Source organism: Puntigrus tetrazona, chromosome 14 (genome assembly GCF_018831695.1).
Source record: "Puntigrus tetrazona isolate hp1 chromosome 14, ASM1883169v1, whole genome shotgun sequence".
Lineage (NCBI taxonomy): Eukaryota > Metazoa > Chordata > Actinopteri > Cypriniformes > Cyprinidae > Puntigrus > Puntigrus tetrazona.
Genome location: NC_056712.1, coordinates 26,149,289 through 26,167,585, shown reverse-complemented (window position 1 = coordinate 26,167,585; position 18,297 = coordinate 26,149,289). Strand labels below are relative to the sequence as shown.

The following is an 18,297-nucleotide window of genomic DNA, read 5'->3' as shown; positions in this document are numbered from 1 at the left end:
CATGAAGTTTTCAATTCTAATCAAAGTCAAATCACATTTGGAACACTAGGATTACCGTTTTCTTAAAAATGTGTTCAATTCCAGACTTCAAAATTCAGTTCATTGACTCACCCCTGGGTCTTTCAGGATGTTCACGGCTTTCTTTCTTCAGTCGAAAAGAAAAGAAGTAATCCTTCAAGCATGTTACAATACTGCAAGAAACAGTACGGCTATCATATCAAGTATAATAACACAGAGTCTATACGTTTGTGTGAAAAATCGCTTCAGGTTTTGATATAAAATGTATTTATTTATATCATCAGTGCAGTAGGTGCTTTAATATCAGATAAAAGGCAGGATTCACTCGGGATGCTGAAACTGCTGAAAGTGTAATGAAACGAAGAGACAGTAATGAGCAGACGTGTATCCTGCTGAAATCCAGAAATACTGCATGAAATAATACATGATTTACAGTGCTGTCAAACAAAGTGTGTATGTGCTGTGTATATTTATTTAACACACACCTGTAAAATTAAAAAGTTTATGCTAAATATATTTAAATATACATTTTCTGGATATAAATATATACATGTACATATTTTCAAAATATGTGTGTATGTGTATGCTGTACATATATATATATATATATATGTGTGTGTGTGTGTACACACACACACACACACACACACACACACACACACACACACACACACATAATAAATATACACAGAACAAACATAAATTATGTAAACAAATTAAAAATCCAGATTAATTGTTTGACAGCACTGATGATCACACAGTTGGCATCAGAGTTCAAGGCAGCTCATCCACGCTTTAAAATGTCTGTTTTAATAGAAAAGATGTTCAGACACGTGATGTCCAGTAATGCAGCCGCAGCTCTTCTGAAGAGTTTGTTCTGTGTTCATCTTTCATCCTGAATCCTGGTGTTTGTGGTCTGGAAGCGTCGCCATGGCAATTACAATTCCTAAAAAACGACAGAACCTCACGTCTATGGAGATACTGTCACATGACCGTGCAGAATCTGGACTTCAGTCGTCTCGTCAGGGGCGTGGCCTCAGCACTGGGAGGCGGAGTCACCGGGCTCCCGACCAATGAGTGTCTGCTGACATTTACATTTAGTCATTTTACAGTTGGGGAATATATAAAGCAGTGCTGAAACATTTACATCATCAAATAATTCATCATTTTTCATAACAAGCATGATGGTGCTAGACTGATGCAGTGATTTACATGAAATCCACGGGACAGATTCATACCCGTTCATCTGCGCCGGCCCCGGCTTCACGGGTTCAGCTGTGAAGGTAAAGTCAGATTTCTTTAGTCTGAAGTGTTCTCTGGAGACTCTGATCTGTTCAGACTGACCGTGTGCTGGCGATCCCGGCGGCTCTGATGGAAGGATCTGATTCATCTCTGCTTTATCGTATGTGTTATTCAGATTCCTGATGGTCACATTCAACAGTGTGAAGACTCAGAGGCATGTTTAAGTTTTATCATGTAAAAGCTGCAATACATGACATGAAATCCTATTCTCAGAAATCTCCTTTAAAAAGTTTGAATTAAAAACTTTTTAGGCCACAATTTGATTATGTATTGCTCTGGCTATACAATTATATTCATAAGAAAAAAAGTATTATAATCACTATTACATTAAATTATGCAAAATGTACAATATTACTATAACATTTTAATGTAAAACAAAAAATTTTTTGTACGTCTACATAATTCAAGAAAAAACTTGTGATTATATACTGTATCATTATGGCTATACAACAACAACAATAATTTAATATTAGTATTAAATATTTCATTGTAAAATAAAAAAATATTTATTTTACAATACTAATATTTAAGCCTTAGTTTCTGGTTAAAATTATGAGAAAATGTGAATTTCTTTATTTTAATACAAATGAAAAGGGAAGGTTTTGAAAGCTGTTTACTTTCAGATCTTTTTAACCATTAGGCGTCTGTGATATATCCTGTGTGTGTGTGTGTGTGTGTGTGACCTGTTGGCCTCTGGCAGTGTGTTGTGATGATCAGCTTGTTCTTGTTCCTGCTGCAGGAGTGTCTCTGAGGACGTGATGGTTTGGCTCTGCTGTTTCCCGTCTGCTGAGAATAACAGAACGACACGGTTCTTCAGTATTGTACAGTGCTGTGTTTCTCAGCTGTGAACCCGTGTGTGTTTAGTTCTTACGGGGTGTGTTCTCTCCGTTCTGCATCTCTCTTCTCCACGGCTGGGCGTCAGACCTCACAGCCATCGTCCTGCGGACACACGAAAGTGAATATCTCTCACAACACCCTATAGCCTCACTCTGGTGAAGAGGTGAGTAACTGCGGGGTTACCGTGGCTGGCGCCGGTTATGACGTCTCTCTGGGACGGTACGCTGTGAAGAACAGAGATCATCACCAGTGATCAGACCGTGATGAACCTCGCAGTACAGTCATTAATATAAAAAATACTTTGCATTGCTTGTTTGTTATTATATATAGTTTCTGATAAAAATTGCAATTGTGATTAAAAATGCTATTTAAAAAAACCTCCAGACTGCTTGCAAAATTTGGAGAAAAATGTTGTAATTATATATCAACGTAACGATAATAATAAGTATTATTGTTTTTCATGATTACTATTATTGCTAAATAGAAATATTACTTTAAAACTTTCACTTTAAGTAAAAAAAAAGTAATAGATTATATATATATATATATATATATATATATATATATATATATATATAAGAATGTAATTTTAATAATGTTAAAATACTATAATAATAAAATTATTATTATATATTACAAACCGGATTCCAAAAAGTTGGGACACTATACAAATCGTGAATAAAAACTGAATGCAATGATGTGTAGGTGCCAACTTCTAATATTTTATTCAGAATAGAACATAACTCACGGAACAAAAGTTTAAATTGAGAAAATGTACCATTTTAAAGGAAAAATATATTGATTCAGAATTTCATGGTGTCAACAAATCCGAAAAAAGTTGGGACAAGTAGCAATAAGAGGCTGGAAAAAGTAAATTTAAGCATAACGAGGAGCTGGAAGACCAATTAACACTAATTAGGTCAATTGGCAACATGATTGGGTATAAAAAGAGCTTCTCAGAGTGGCAGTGTCTCTCAGAAGCCAAGATGGGTAGAGGATCACCAATTCCCACAATGTTGCGCAGAAAGATAGTGGAGCAATATCAGAAAGGTGTTACCCAGCGAAAAATTGCAAAGACTTTGCATCTATCATCATCAACTGTGCATAACATCATCCAAAGATTCAGAGAATCTGGAACAATCTCTGTGAGAAAGGGTCAAGGGATGAAAACCATACTGGATGCCCGTGATCTGCACTTAAACGACACTGCACCACAAACAGGAATGCTACTGTAAAGGAAATCACAGAATGGGCTCAGGAATACTTCCAGAAACCATTGTCAGTGAACACAATCCACCGTGCCATCCGCGCGTTGCCAGCTGAAACTCTACAGTGCAAAGAAGAAGCCATTTCTAAGCAAGATCCACTGGGCCAGGGATCATTTAAAATGGAGTGTGGCGAAATGGAAGACTGTTCTGTGGTCAGACGAGTCACGATTCGAAGTTCTTTTTGGAAATCTGGGACGCCATGTCATCCGGACCAAAGAGGACAAGGACAACCCAAGTTGTTATCAACGCTCGGTTCAGAAGCCTGCATCTCTGATGGTATGGGGTTGCATGAGTGCGTGTGGCATGGGCAGCTTGCATGTCTGGAAAGGCACCATCAATGCAGAAAAATATATTCAGGTTCTAGAACAACATATGCTCCCATCCAGACGTCATCTTTTTCAGGGAAGACCCTGCATTTTTCAACAAGATAATGCCAGACCACATTCTGCATCAATCACAGCATCATGGCTGCGTAGGAGAAGGATCCGGGTACTGAAATGGCCAGTCTGCAGTCCAGATCTTTCACCTATAGAGAACATTTGGCGCATCATAAAGAGGAAGGTGCGACAAAGAAGGCCCAAGACGATTGAACAGTTAGAGGCCTGCATTAGACAAGAATGGGAGAGCATTCCTATTTCTAAACTTGAGAAACTGGTCTCCTCTGTCCCCAGACGTCTGTTGAGTGTTGTAAAAAGAAGGGGAGATGCCACACAGTGGTGAAAATGTCCTTGTCCCAACTTTTTTGGGATTTGTTGACACCATGAAATTCTGAATCAACATATTTTTCCCTTAAAATGGTACATTTTCTCAGTTTAAACTTTTGTTCCGTGAGTTATGTTCTATTCTGAATAAAATATTAGAAGTTGGCACCTACACATCATTGCATTCAGTTTTTATTCACAATTTGTATAGTGTCCCAACTTTTTTGGAATCCGGTTTGTAATATAAAAAAATATAATAATAAAATCATCTTAAAATTACTATAATATAAAATAAAAAATTACTAAAACACTATAATCAGGCTTTACATTTCTGACAGAAATCAGCAAGGAGCCCTAAATAATTTTAGTTAATAAGCGTATATGATGTACATTAAATCAACTCAATCTCAGCAGATGCAGAAAGAGTTCATGCGGATCATTTACTAAAAACACTGGATCGTGAGCTGCTCGTATATAGCACATATATATTCTATCACGCTACATCATGATTTAATAACTCTATCCCTAACAGAGAACAAGTGCATGTTTAATGTTCACACAGACGACCTGCTGTAGGAGCAGCTTCTGCTGTAACGCTTCACTCAGTTCACTGACCAGACGCTCCTGCACTGAACCAGACACGTCCTGCGGAGCAAACACTGATCATTACACTCAAACACTGACCACTGTGTCTCCAGCATCGGTACCCTCCTTTAAAAATAAATAAAATCTAAAAAATAAAAACAGATTAACTGTACCTGTGTGTAAGTCGTGACTTTCAGAAATACAGTAAAATGCCTGTACATAAAACCATTAACAATTATTATAAATGCTATCAATATGTATTTACCGTAAGTTCCCCCACTCTACAAAAAATCTTTTAAATTTAACAGTATTCAAATAAGTACAGGAATAAAAATAAATAATAAAAAAATAAGTATAAAACAAACATTAATGATTATATACACACACACACAAATGGGTCAAGGACTGCTTTGTCATATCATAAATACTAGACACTCAAACATTATAAAAACATATTAGCTAAACTCTTTTGATGATTATGGGCTATTGTTCGTAAGATATGCCCACCTTGTCTTGGACATTTTATGCAAACCATGTGTTTTTCAAGAAATTTGTACAATTCACAAATATGTTAGTATTTGACTAAATGTTTTTGTATTTAATTAAAACTGTGATACTTGGATGCAGTTTTTTGTTGATTTCTATTAAACACAGGATCATATAGATATGATTCATTTATCTAAAATATTAAAGCAGCATGTAACGGTGTGGACAAATCAAAAACTCCTGAAAAAATATGAAAATTAAACATTATTCATCTTCTAAAAACAAAAAAATAATAATTAGAAAAATTCAATTATATAATTATGTCCTCAATCACGCTGGTTAACCCCCCATTTTGAGATTTCCAATTAGCATATTATCTTACAAAAACCTTTCAGACTAGCTAAATAGTCTGTTTTTGAAGAGAATTTGTTCATTTTTATTTAAACGTACTTATTTTGGAAATACAGTATTCTAAATCTAGTTTGTTCCCCAAATGATCAATACACCCAAGTTTAGTTTAACAAAATATTTACAAAACATTAAAGGAACACTCCCCTTTTTTTGGAAGTAGGCTCAATAGCTTAGCACAGATCATTGAATCCAATTACATACAAAATGACCAAAGAGTTTTGATATTTTTGCTATTTAAAACTTGACTCTTTTGTAGTTATGTCATGTACTAAGACCAGCGGAAAAAGAAAAGGTCTAATTGGATTCATTGATGCTACGCTACGCCAAAAGTGCTATCGCTAGACCCGGAGATCCAAGATGATAAAACTGAAATAATTAACTCTGGGGGAGTTGGAGAATGAGCCTCTTTCCTAAATAAGGGGAGTGGTCATAGTAATATGAAACATAGTCATCATGGTCCTTTTTATGTTGTTTTATTGCTAAATGAAAACATGACCTGTATTCTGATACATGTAGTAATGGTTCTGCGTTCAGGTCTCACCTGGCATTTGCACAGCAGGCGCAGGGCGTCTTGATAGTACATGGCGGCTTTCTCTGGGTCCCTCATCTGAAGTTTGATCCCACCGAGACCCTCACAGGCCTGCCACTGACCGGACGGGTCGTCTGCGGGAAGAGAGAGACGGGCAGCGGTGTACGTTTGTGTACGTTGTGTATGCAGTGATCATTTCCTCACTCTCGACTCGTTTGGGGACTGGATAGAGTCGTTGGGTGACAGCGCTGCTGTAAACTCCCAAAAGTCCTGTGTGCTCCCAAAGTCCCTTTCAGGTCAAGATAAGTCACCTTTATTTACATATCACTTCATACAATAAAGGTTGAGTAAAAGCAGCTTTACGGTGTCAACAGAAAAATAGTTTAGCAGTAGGAAATTACTTATCAGCTATGCTTCGTTAGGTTTGCAAATATCTCCCAAGGGTGACATGTAAAGTGTGAAAGGCAGCGGTGCTAGTACTAAGCCTTGTGATCGATACGACACCTCAACATTCACTGATACAAACTGATGGCGGTCAGATAAGATTTGAACCATGCCAATGCAATTTCGCTAATGCCAGCGTAGTTTTGAATTCTACTCAAAAGACTGTAGTGGTCAATAGAGTCAAACACAATGCTAACTAGCGCTAATATAGAATAACAGTGCAATAATTATGATTGGATGATAAGATCAGGTCATTTGTAATGACTGCAGTCCCACTACCTACTTCTCTATGATTAAGTTGTGATTTTTAAATGACAGCCAGTTTGAGGTTTTTGGGGACATATACTAATAACATTGACAAGCTAGTAATATTCTAATATAAAATACACTGTATTAAATAAATGCCCGGGCCTGGGTTGTTTTCTTCTTCCAGAGACTAAAATCAGATCTAGCAGTTTTTAGACCTTTTCTATAAACCGAAGACAGCTACACTATGTTTACAGCTACGCTCCGTTCTCTGAGCTGCTCTCTTTATGGGTGTCAGTAAGAAGCAGTAAGAACATTAAAATGTTGCCTTTATTCGTAAAAGAAAACGGCAAAGCATTAGTTTACTTATATGAGTAGATTTCTTTGATGTTATTTCTTTGATTTGGGGTTTGTTTCCACATTCCCATTTTGCGCACATTTCAGTTTGCAGTCTTGTGCAGCAACTTGTTCAAGCAATAATAAAAAGACACCCTTTCAGTTATAAATTATCTCAAACTAAACTTAAAATTAGATTTATCTCTAATTAAAAACACCTAAAGCATCACTGATTTTTCCAGTACTTTTCAACTACCTTTTCAAAAATATGGCTGTGTTTCAGGACTTAAATGCTAAAAAGTCAAATGCACGTACGTCAAGCACTTTAAGCACCTTGTACGAACCCTGGCACACTTAGAGGGCTCGTGTGTCCCTTTGTGTTGGAGAAAAGGCTTGATGCGTTGGGTCAAGTCGTCAAAACAATAGGCAGACATGCAGAAATAACTGAAGTGCATTTCCATGTCCAAGAGCAGTGTACTCTCTTTTTTCGTGGCATGTAGTGGACAGACATTCCATCTTCTTTTTCTCACAAACACAAAACCTCCTCCGTTTCCCCATCGGTCAAGTGCCTGCCGGACACCATCTTGAATGATCTGACGTCACTGACTGTTACTGCTGATGATTTAAAGGTTAATTTCATTTGTGCCCCCCGTCGTTTCAGAAATGACCTCGATAGCAAACAAAAGCCATGTCTGTTTGGGGAGATGTGTGTGTGTGTGATTGTCGGTGATTGTCGGTGTTTGGTTCAGTGTGTGTGAGTTGGGTGTGTGTGTGTGTGTGTGTGTGAGTGTGTGTGTGTGTGTGTTCAGTAATGGGTGTGTGTTCAGTACCGGTGGGTTTGGTTGAGTGTGTGTGTGTGTGTGTGTGTGAGAATGGGTGTGTGTGTGTTCAGTACCGGTGTCTCTGAAGGCCTGCTGTGCGTGTAGGTAACTCTCCCATGCCTCCTCCAGCTCTCCCAGCTCCACCAGAGCGAAACCCAGATTGCTGAAGCAGCGACCCTGAGCTCCACGACTGCCCAGAGATCCTGCCGGACACAGCACACATCACTCACTCACAGGAGTTTACAGTAAACATGACGACACGCTGCACATGCACCAAACATAGCAGATCAACAGACGTTATCACACAACCCCTGAGGAATTTATAAGATATTTGATTTTAGAAGACATCATTGACTTATTTTACTGTAATTCCTTACTTTAAAAGTCACATGATGCCATTTCAAGTTTTCCTTTCTCTTTGGAGTATCACAAGCTGTTAGTGCATAGATAAGATCCCTAAAGTTGCAAAGATTCATATGATAGCATCATATGACCCCTTTAATACGAGCTCAACCAAATGTATGTGTATTAATTCTGAAAGGAAAATGCATTGCTGCATCGGTGCACATGACTGACTAAACTTCTTGTGTCTCACCGTGGAGCGCCGCTGCCTCTCTGTGGAACCTCAGAGACTGCTGGTACTGACCCAAACTGTTATAGACGGCTCCCAGATTCTGCAGAACCACAGCCAGTCTGTGTGGTTTGGAGGAGACCAGAGGAAGAGCCTGCTCGTAACACTCGGACGCCTCGGAGAACAGCCTCATCTGAGAGAAACTCAGAGCCACGTCGCTCAGCAGCTTCCCTGAAACAGGTCAGGACGGACATGGCCTTTTCACAACATAAATACATAAAACTATTTCACATGTTAAAGGCAGACGCACTGAACCAAAACATTTTTAATATATGTTTATTACCATTTAAAAGTATTTATATTTATGCTTTGGGCAGACGGTTTTATCTGAAAGAATTTAAACTGCATCGATTGCATACATCTTAATAATATAAAAACACTTGTATTTGTGCTGGGCATTAAAAAGATTATTCAGTATCATATTTAATAAACTCTGCAGATTTTTTTTGTTGTTACTTCATCTCTTGCTTCTGCTCTTTCCTGGCTTTGGGTACAGTACAAAACTGACAGGATCTGGCATCTAATATTCATGATCTAACATTTCTGTCGCTGTCAGCAGGTTGTTGAGAAAAAGAATCTGCGTATGTTCATCGCCCGGTATTTTCAGTGAGTATGCCGAACTTAATAGACATCACTAAAGAGTGTTACCTAGCGCGTGCTGGTCGCTCATACCGCTGCTCATCTCCAGGCTGTCGGTCAGCACGCTGATGATGTGATCGCCGGAGCTGCGGCCGCTCTGCAGCATGTGTTTCCCAGCATCCTTCAGTGCCAGAGCAGCTGCGGATGCGTTTCCCGCTACCTTATAACTCTCAGCGGCTCGCTGGAAACCCGCTGCCGCCTCGTCCCACTCCTGCAACAGAAAACACCGAGCTCAAATACAGGCGTTAGGATTAAATAAACACAGGAATACAAGCACAACCAGCTCAGACCATTTGCCATTTCATTATGATGCAGTTCAGTTTTCAAAGGTTTTTACATTTTAAACTCAAATTAAGAAGCAAAAGAGTGTTTACAAAAACCAACATATACAATTTTTTTTTCTTCTACTAATCAAAATTGGCATTGAGTTTGTATGCAGTTTTAATTATAAGGGTTGTTTTATTGCTCGTAATTCAATGTTTTAAAGGTTTAGAACAAATCTTATATTTTGTTGTCAAGTTTGGAGGTGCTGGAAATTCTGGTTTGCTTTTTTTTTCTTGATATTTGGTGATCATTTATGATCATAAACATGCATGATTATGCAAAATTATGACACTCTGATGTGTCCTGGTACAACAAACAACATTTCTATGACGGTTATGATGTTTGTGTGTCACCTGCACACCTCATGGATAAAGGCACACTACATTTTTCTGAAAAGAAATAATCTTTAATTCTGATTGTTGTTTATTGACATCTTTGAAAACAACCAACAAATAAATAAATATATAGATAGATAGATATATTTATATATTTTGTCAGTTTATTAGCTTTGAGGGTGTTTACATTTGTTACATTTATAGTTAACTAAAACTAATAACCATAACAAAAACATTTCATGACTTTGAATAAGATCAGTGTTCACTGAAGTAAAATGTAAAAATATCAGTTTCAGTTCTGAAAAAAAGTTAACCTATTCTTTCATCCAAAAAGGATTTACACGCATTGATTGCATACTGTATATTTGTATCTGTTCATATGTTAATGTTAATTTCACTGGGAATCAAACACATGATCTTGTTCTTCTGCTTGGTTTGTCTGTATTGAATCCCGTTAGGGTCCATGTGACGGAGAACTCACCTTCCCCAGCAGGTGGCAGTGTGCGAGCCTCACACAGGCGTCCCCCTCGGCTCCGGCGTCTCCCTGTGATCTGTACAGCTGAGCGGCCTGCAGATAGTGTCTGACCGCCTGCGCTCGGTCCCCCAGAGCCTCGTGGGCCGTGGCCAGGTTAAACTGCAGGTCTGCGATGCGCTCGCCTCTCTCGCCCGGCTGTGTGCTCGACAGGACATCCAGGCCCTTCTGAGGCTCGCCCGCCTCCACGTACGCCGCGCCCAGATTGAACGCACACGTCCGCTGCAGTTTCTTCTCTCTGAGCTGAAGAAGAGAGCAAATCATGAGGCTGTAGTCTGTGACTGATATGACAGATGCGGCAAACGCAGTTGTTTGCTGTAACCGACGTCCGTGCAAATACTTATTTACATGATTTATTCATTGCACAACTGATAATGGGGGTGGGTACTAAAATATAATTAGTAATATTCAACTTGTCATCTGATGGCAGCCATCATTTTTTTGTGCAAGGGACCCCATACAACCGATATCTATATATTATTTATTAAAAAAATTCTAAATAAAATAAAAAGTGGAGTAAAAAAATGACTACAAAATGTCAGGATTCAATTACCATCTCCTTGTGTTTTTGTGAAATTTAGTAAATATTTGTGCACTAAATGAAACCAATTTTTTAGTGTGTGAAAAATTTATTTTATAAATATACTATAAATTATTTATTAAAATATTTAGTTTCTGTCTTATCTACTGCATTATTCTACCTGTTCACTGACTTTATTCTAATTCTGACCTTTTTTTTAGTTTAAATTGGGCGATTCTGATTATTTTCTTTCTATGTCTTCCAATTCTGTTTTATTTTTAATAAAAATCCAGAATTGTGAAAAGTGTGGAAAAGGCAATCCATAATCGAATTTTTAAATATTTATTTTAATCAAACTGTTTTTTTTTCTTAATCTTGTTATATTTAAGTCTAATTGTTATTATTCTCCTTTTTTTAACATATGTAGTATAATGCATGTTATAAGAAATAATATGGGGCTAACGAAGACTTTAAATAAATGTTTTCTCGACATGTTTCATCGATGCATTAGTGGTGAAAAGTTGTGTGCTTTCCTGCTTCATGTCAGTCTGGTCATTCTCATCAAATCATTTTAATTTAGAAATGCCGCACTTTGTTTTTCACACACACACACACACACAAAATATTCTATTTGTTTTTGGTCAAATTTACTTGCATAAAAAAAGAAAAAAATCACAGTGCTTGCTCTCTTGTTGGTCTGTTTGCTTCTACTAAATTTGTAAAAGATTGCATAAACTCAGTTCTGATTCCATGTTTTCTTCACATTCTCGGGTACCTTCGAGGCAGCCTTTAATGCGCTCCTGAAGCTCTGCAGCGCTGCGTTATTGTCTCCGCTCTGCAGGGCTGCATGTCCAGCTGCGGTCAGTCTCTGAATCTCCAGCTGAGCGTCCGTCTCCTCCGCATCGGCTCTGTCCGTCCCGCTCCGGTCCGCTTTCTTCTTCTTCTTCTTCTGCTTCTCTCGAGGAGACCCATCAGAGGCCATGAACTCAGAGTAGATCACAGCTGAGAGGTGACATGATGCTCAACCTGAACACACACACACACAAAGTTGATTTTTATGTTATGCCATTATAATGTTGCCAGAAAATGAGTAATAATATTACTTTTAAAAAGGAGTAGGTAGTAATGAAATTATATATTCCATTTTTTCATTAAGTTGAAGCCCAAGACTGCTCATAAACCATGTTTGTGTCAGCATAAACCATATATACCTGAACACACACACACACACAGGATGTTACATGGGTCATGAAGTGTTTCTGTAAAATAAAACTAAATCTGTACTACTGTACGTTACACATTTTTCTTTTCTTTTTCATGTTGACTTTAGATGTGTTACACCGTTGTGTTAGTAACGTTGGACAACTTACCGAGTAATAAAGTAAAGTTCTGAGATGAAAAAGACATTTTTTTCTTACAATAAGCGTATAGCCCAATCCTGAGGGGAAAAATAAAGGGGAGACGTAAAGTTCTATAGGCAACACAAATCAAGTTTATAACCTTACCTTAAAGGACTGATGTCTGTGTGAAACAAGTTGTCTGTGTGTTGAACTAAAGATGTTTCGTCATAATTCATATTTTCTAGTCAGTTTTATGGTAAACGTTCAAAGCAGCAGCTAGTTTTGACAGCTTTGGGCGCGAAAATTTAAACGTACCACTTATTGGTTTTGACGTGACGTGACGTAACCGAAGATAGTAATTAGCATATAAATTTTATTATTATTGTTGATGCTGTTATACACAGACACGTGTCAAGACACGTTACATTTAAAGTAATTAATTCAGAATTTAAACTCTAAAATTGTATTATTTAAAAAAAAATGTATTTCCATATATCTGACTGGGCAGGAAAGCTGTCAATCAGACCCACCCTTAGCCCCGCCCCTCGCTTTATAATAAAATATTCCACGCGAATTTCCTCATAAAACCTTCGTAAAGTAAACAGTCAGACCCAGGAATGACTTTAAAGAATTCGAGTAAAGAAAATAAATGGTGAAACCGAAACACAGCTAGGACAGTAGTTTTAACCCGTGTGTGTTAATGGCAGAGAGGATTCACACTTCACTAATGAATCATTCATCAGTCTTCTAGAGTGTCACTAAAACACACGACTAAACTAAAGTCTCATCACACACACAATATAAAGAATCTACAGCACAAAGTAAACCATATGATACACCGCATACAACTGTAACAGGCGTATAACACGCTTATAACCCGGAGTTTGTCTCTGAAGGAGGTTCACGGTCACTTACACGAACTTTTCACTGGGATCCCCGGATGTCGCGCGTGTTTGACGCTCATATATTCGTCCTTTAGAATCATGTCGTAAATTCTGAGCTGATCGAAGTATGAAGATGCGAGTAAACAGGTGTCTCTCTCTCCGCACACCTGAGCAGGTGCTGTTCACGATGCTTACACCCGTCTCCATGGAAACGCAATCGGTGACGTTTCCAAGAGGGTAACCGGTTTCATCCTTGAGCATCTACATGTTATTATTATTTATTATACATATATATATATATATATATATATATATATATATATATATATATATATATATATATATATATATATATATATATATATATATATATATATATTTATTTATTTATTTATAGTTAAAAATAGGGTTTACTTTCCAAAAGAATCTTTAAAACATTTTAGGTCATCTAAAAACATAAGCAATAATCATTAAACCTTCTCATAGTCTGGTTCATACAATTAAACAAGATTACTGTTCTTTTACTCTCTGGTTTGTTTGTTACGTTTAAACTACAGCACCCACAATGCGCTGCGCCTCTTTCTGCCGTCGTCGGGTGGGAGGAGCCGCGTCGCAGCCAATGAGAAGCGGGCGGGATATTCAAACTGTAAACAACTGACAGACGAGAACGCTCGCGTTTTCAGGCGTCATTTATCGCTAAATTGTCGTCGCAGCCAAATGAGAGTTTAAACCTAGTTATAGATATAGATGTATTAGATATTTATTGAACACTACAGAGAGAGCGCAGCACTAATTCGCGGCTTCGGACAGAAACGGTCTGATAAGAAGTAAATCGCGTCGTCTGTCAGAGATCAGCGCGTGCGTTTGTATCGATCTGATTCTATAGGAATATTAGATATTAACAACACAGAGATGGGGGACGGTGTTCAAGTTCGATCCGGCTGTAAGTACTGAAATAAAAGTGTGTGTGTGTGTGTGTGAGAGAGAGAGAGAGAGAGAGAGAGAGAGACTTGAACCTGAATACACACAGACTCGTGGGGACTCGTGTCACGGGCAAAGAAGCTAATAATTCACACAGAATGAAAATGTTTGAACATTTTGAAAAAAAAGTCACAGTGATAACTAAGCCGAGGTGTGTGTGTGTGTGTCTTCGTGTACCTAATCATATTTTGTGGGGAAATTTCTACCCAAAAGTGAGTAAACCTGACAAAATATTTAAAAAATCCCCCTTTTGGGGACGTCCGCTGTAAAAATAAAGTAAACAAAGATTTGTCTTTAATTTTCTGCGGTTTTCTTTGAGGGAGAGGGTGCATTAGCTTCTTCAGCATCTGTGACTCTTTATATAAAAGTAATATAAGTCTGTAATGTCTCCATTTAGGTAGAGGTGTGTGTGTGTGTGTGTGTGTGTGTGTGTGTGTGTGTGTGTGAGTGTGTGTGAGTGTGTGATGTGTGTGTGTGTGTGTGTGTGTGTCTGTGTGTGTGTGTGTGTGTGATGGAGAGATTTTGAGGATTCAGAATGTTGCTTATCAGATACCTGTGTCTGTCTGGAAGAGGAGATGGATGAACAGAGGATTCAGAATGTGGCTTATCAATACCTGTGCCGTCTGGAGGAGGCCAAGAGGTGCACAACACACACACACACACACACACACACACACACACACACACACACACACACACACACACACACACACACACACACACACACACACACACACACACACTCACTCACTCACTCACTCACTCACACTCAAAGTAGTTTCAGCAGTTTCTCTGCTGTGAGGTGTGCGTCTGATGTGTTTTCGGTTCATGTTGTTTATGTCGTTATTGGGTTTAACTGTGTGTTTTGTCCATAAAGTGTAGTAAGTTCTATTAAGTTTTTTGGTCATCAATAATCTGTGAAAAATTATAAAAAAACGCCTCCGATGACCACTGTGTGATTTATAAGTTTGACTGTTTTAAGTTTAATTGGTCAGAAAAATAAAGCCAAAACATACATTGGATGAAACCGTGTAAATGTGGGTCAAATTTATTGAAATTGAGATTTAAGCAAATAATCTCCACTGGTGTCTGATTGTCTGAGATGTAATTATTTGAAAACCTGGGATCTGAGGTAAAGAGTCAGGTTTAAGAGCAGAGATCAGAGTCATCCTGTCAGCTGCTGAGGATCACCTGTGTTCAGGTGGATGGAGGCGTGTCTGGGGGAGGAGTTACCTGCTCCCGTTGAGCTGGAGGAGGCGCTGAGGAACGGTGTTTATCTGGCTAAACTCGGCCACTGCTTCGCTCCTCGTGTGGTCCCGCTGAAGAAGATTTACGATCTGGACCAGGAGCGATACAAGGTCAGCCATTCATGACGGAGATGAAGCGTATCACTGCCAAAAAATTATGCTCTTCTTCAGGATTTTTATCCTGCTTTCCATTATTTATATATGTTATATATATATATTTATATATATATATATATATATTTATATATATATATATATATATATATATATATATATATATATATATATTTATTTATATATATATATTTATTTATTTATATTTATTTATATATGTATATATTTATTTATATTTATATATTTATTTATTTATTTATTTATTTATAACTTTTTAAGTAACTTCAGTTAACAAAGCAACAAGAAAATAGCGTTTAAAGGAGTATTTAATTTAAAACAATGATTCTTTCTTCATCTAGTTGCTCTCATGTCGTTCCAAAGCTGTGTGAACACAAGATATTTTGTGCAGTATCCGTCTTTTTGTTCATACTCTGCAAAATCTCACATTTATCCTCTTTTTGGTTGTTTTTCCTAGTACAAATAACCTCTTTTAAATCAAGGTGGACACACATCAAGTCTTAAGTGCATTAAAAGGATTTTTTTCCCTCTCTGCCGTCTGTGTCTGAACGGTACACTTGTAAGGTGGATTTCGCCAAATATTCAACCTAACTTTGGTGCTTTTTTCACAACACAAGGTTGAATCTGGTTTTAATTTATCTGAGTGAGTATCGTCTTGTTTTTAAGGAGGTTTAGGTGTTTTTTCTAATAGTAGCGGTTCAGTCTTCTCCGTGAAAGCCCCGCGGGTTTGGAACGACTTGAGGACGTTAATGATGATGTGTTTCTGCCGTTAAACGTGATCTGCTGTCTGCTGTTCAGGCCACCGGGCTTCAGTTCCGTCACACAGACAACATCAACCACTGGAGGAGCTCCATGACGGAGGTCGGCCTGCCCGCGGTAAACCACACCCCATGATGCACCGCAGCCGTTTACTCTAAAGTGCATTAAACGTTACTGAAGACCGTTCCGGCTGTGTTCTGCAGATCTTCCACCCGGAGACGACGGATGTGTACGACAGGAAGAACATGCCCAGAGCCGTGTACTGCATCCACGCGCTGAGGTCAGCACACGACCGCCGGCGAACGTCGGGGTTTGTGGTCTCGTCACTAACTGCCTTCCGATCTCTTCCCAGCTTGTTCCTGTTTCGTTTGGGACTCGCCCCTCAGATCCACGACCTCTGCGGGAAGGTCAAGTTCACAGGTGAGGCTCTAAAGGTGTTTTTGAGGCGGGCTGAAGCTCGGCTGTGGGTTTGTGACGTGTTTGACGTGTTCTGCAGAGGAGGAGATCAATAACGTGAAGCTGGAGCTGGATAAATACGGCATTCAGATGCCGGCGTTCAGTAAGATCGGAGGAATTCTGGCCAACGAGCTCTCTGTGGACGAGGCCGCAGGTAAAACACAATTTAATAAATCGTTACAAAACACACTTCTAACGTCTTCATGAACTGCAATGCTGTTATAATAAATGGGTATGCATCCAGACATATTTTTGATCTATTGTAAAAACCCAATCCTTATTTTGTTCACATAGTTTTTATTAGTTTTCTTTCTTTTTTCATTTTTGTACATCAGGGTAAATTAAATTAAATGTTGCTGAAATGCTTCACTTCAGTTAACATTTATTATATTTCGAGTGGATTTGGACTTAATGTTAGTTCATTGTAATAACCCTAATCCAGATCAATATGTTTTAATTTTTTCAAAGATTTACTTGAGATGCAAAATGGCGTGAGATAAGTCTTGTGAATGTGGCTATTCTTTTTCTTTCTTTTGTTTTTCAAACTTTTTTTTACATTTTTAATTATAACCTAATTAAAATGATGATGATGATGATGATGATGATGATAATAATAATAAAATGCATAAATAAAGTTAATAACTCGCAACCCCCTTAAAAAATACAAATAATAAAATAAAATGAAACAAACTAGCATACTTGTGTTTTTAGATGTGAAAGAATCTTTAGATGTTTGTACTGGAAAACAAGATTAAAACTAAAAATATAGTTTGATCTGAACTATTTGTTTTGATGTTTAAATATCCTCTTTGTTTGCCAACTTGAACAACTGTGTGTGTGTGTGTGTGTGTGTGTGTCTCTGTGTGTGTGTGTGTGTGTGTGTGTGTGTGTGTGTGTGTCTGTGTCTGTGTGTGTGTGTGTGTGTCTGTCTGTGTGTGTGTGTCTGTCTGTCTGTCTGTCTGTCTGTCTGTGTGTGTGTGTGTCTGTCTGTGTGTGTGTGTGTGTCTGTCTGTGTCTGTCTGTCTGTCTGTCTGTCTGTCTGTCTGTGTGTGTCTGTCTGTGTGTCTGTGTGTCTGTGTGTGTCTGTCTGTGTGTGTGTGTGTCTGTCTATCTGTCTGTCTGTGTGTGTGTGTCTGTCTGTGTGTCTGTCTGTGTGTGTGTCTGTCTGTCTGTCTGTCTGTCTGTCTGTCTGTCTGTCTGTCTGTCTGTCTGTCTGTGTGTCTGTGTGTGTGTGTCTGTCTGTCTGTCTGTCTGTCTGTCTGTCTGTGTGTGTGTGTGTGTGTGTGTGTGTGTGTGTGTGTGTGTGTGTGTGTGTGCACACAGTGCATGCGGCTGTGATCGCCATCAACGAGGCGGTGGACCGAGGCTGTGTGGAGGTCACAGGTCAGGCCCTGAGGAACCCTAATGCCATGCTGAGCGCTCTGCAGGACTCACTCACGGCCGTCTATCAGGAGCTGCTGCGGCAGGCGCGCTGTCAGAAAGCAGCGCGAGCACACACTCACGTGAGTCTCACACCGACACACACCTCTCTCA

At 38.5% G+C, this 18,297-nt stretch overlaps 2 protein-coding genes across 2 annotated transcripts in view; one reads left to right on the top strand and one right to left on the bottom strand.

Moving 5' to 3' along the window:
* Nucleotides 1-1,002: 1,002 nt before the first annotated feature.
* On the bottom strand, nt 1,003-11,947 carry LOC122357542 (tetratricopeptide repeat protein 24). Its single transcript, XM_043256942.1, has 12 exons — nt 11,741-11,947; nt 10,395-10,688; nt 9,264-9,465; nt 8,580-8,786; nt 8,059-8,187; nt 6,150-6,271; nt 4,694-4,771; nt 2,341-2,381; nt 2,192-2,259; nt 2,004-2,106; nt 1,257-1,439; nt 1,003-1,099 (listed from the first exon to the last, which is right to left on the bottom strand). Exons 1-12 carry the CDS (start codon nt 11,945-11,947, stop codon nt 1,003-1,005), a joined length of 1,731 nt encoding a protein of 576 aa, XP_043112877.1.
* A 2,789-nt stretch (nt 11,948-14,736) lies between these two features.
* The window catches only part of iqgap3 (IQ motif containing GTPase activating protein 3), a 20,542-nt gene continuing 16,981 nt past the window's right edge, over nt 14,737-18,297 (top strand). Inside the window, 7 exon segments of the mRNA XM_043257667.1 lie at nt 14,737-14,810; nt 15,372-15,528; nt 16,348-16,425; nt 16,512-16,588; nt 16,661-16,728; nt 16,805-16,918; nt 18,088-18,266. Of these exon segments, the coding sequence (XP_043113602.1) occupies nt 14,746-14,810; nt 15,372-15,528; nt 16,348-16,425; nt 16,512-16,588; nt 16,661-16,728; nt 16,805-16,918; nt 18,088-18,266 (738 nt within the window). The 5' untranslated portion in view covers nt 14,737-14,745.

Coding starts and splice junctions, on each gene's coding strand:
- LOC122357542 (XM_043256942.1), bottom strand. CDS start 11,947: ATGGCCTCTGATGGGTCTCCTCGAGAGAAGCAGAAGAAGAAGAAGAAG. Junction 2,382..4,693: donor AGAAGCTGCTCCTACAGCAG/GTCGTCTGTGTG, acceptor TGTTCTTCACAG/CGTACCGTCCCAGAGAGACG. Junction 1,100..1,256: donor GGGCCGGCGCAGATGAACGG/GTATGAATCTGT, acceptor AAATGTCAGCAG/ACACTCATTGGTCGGGAGCC.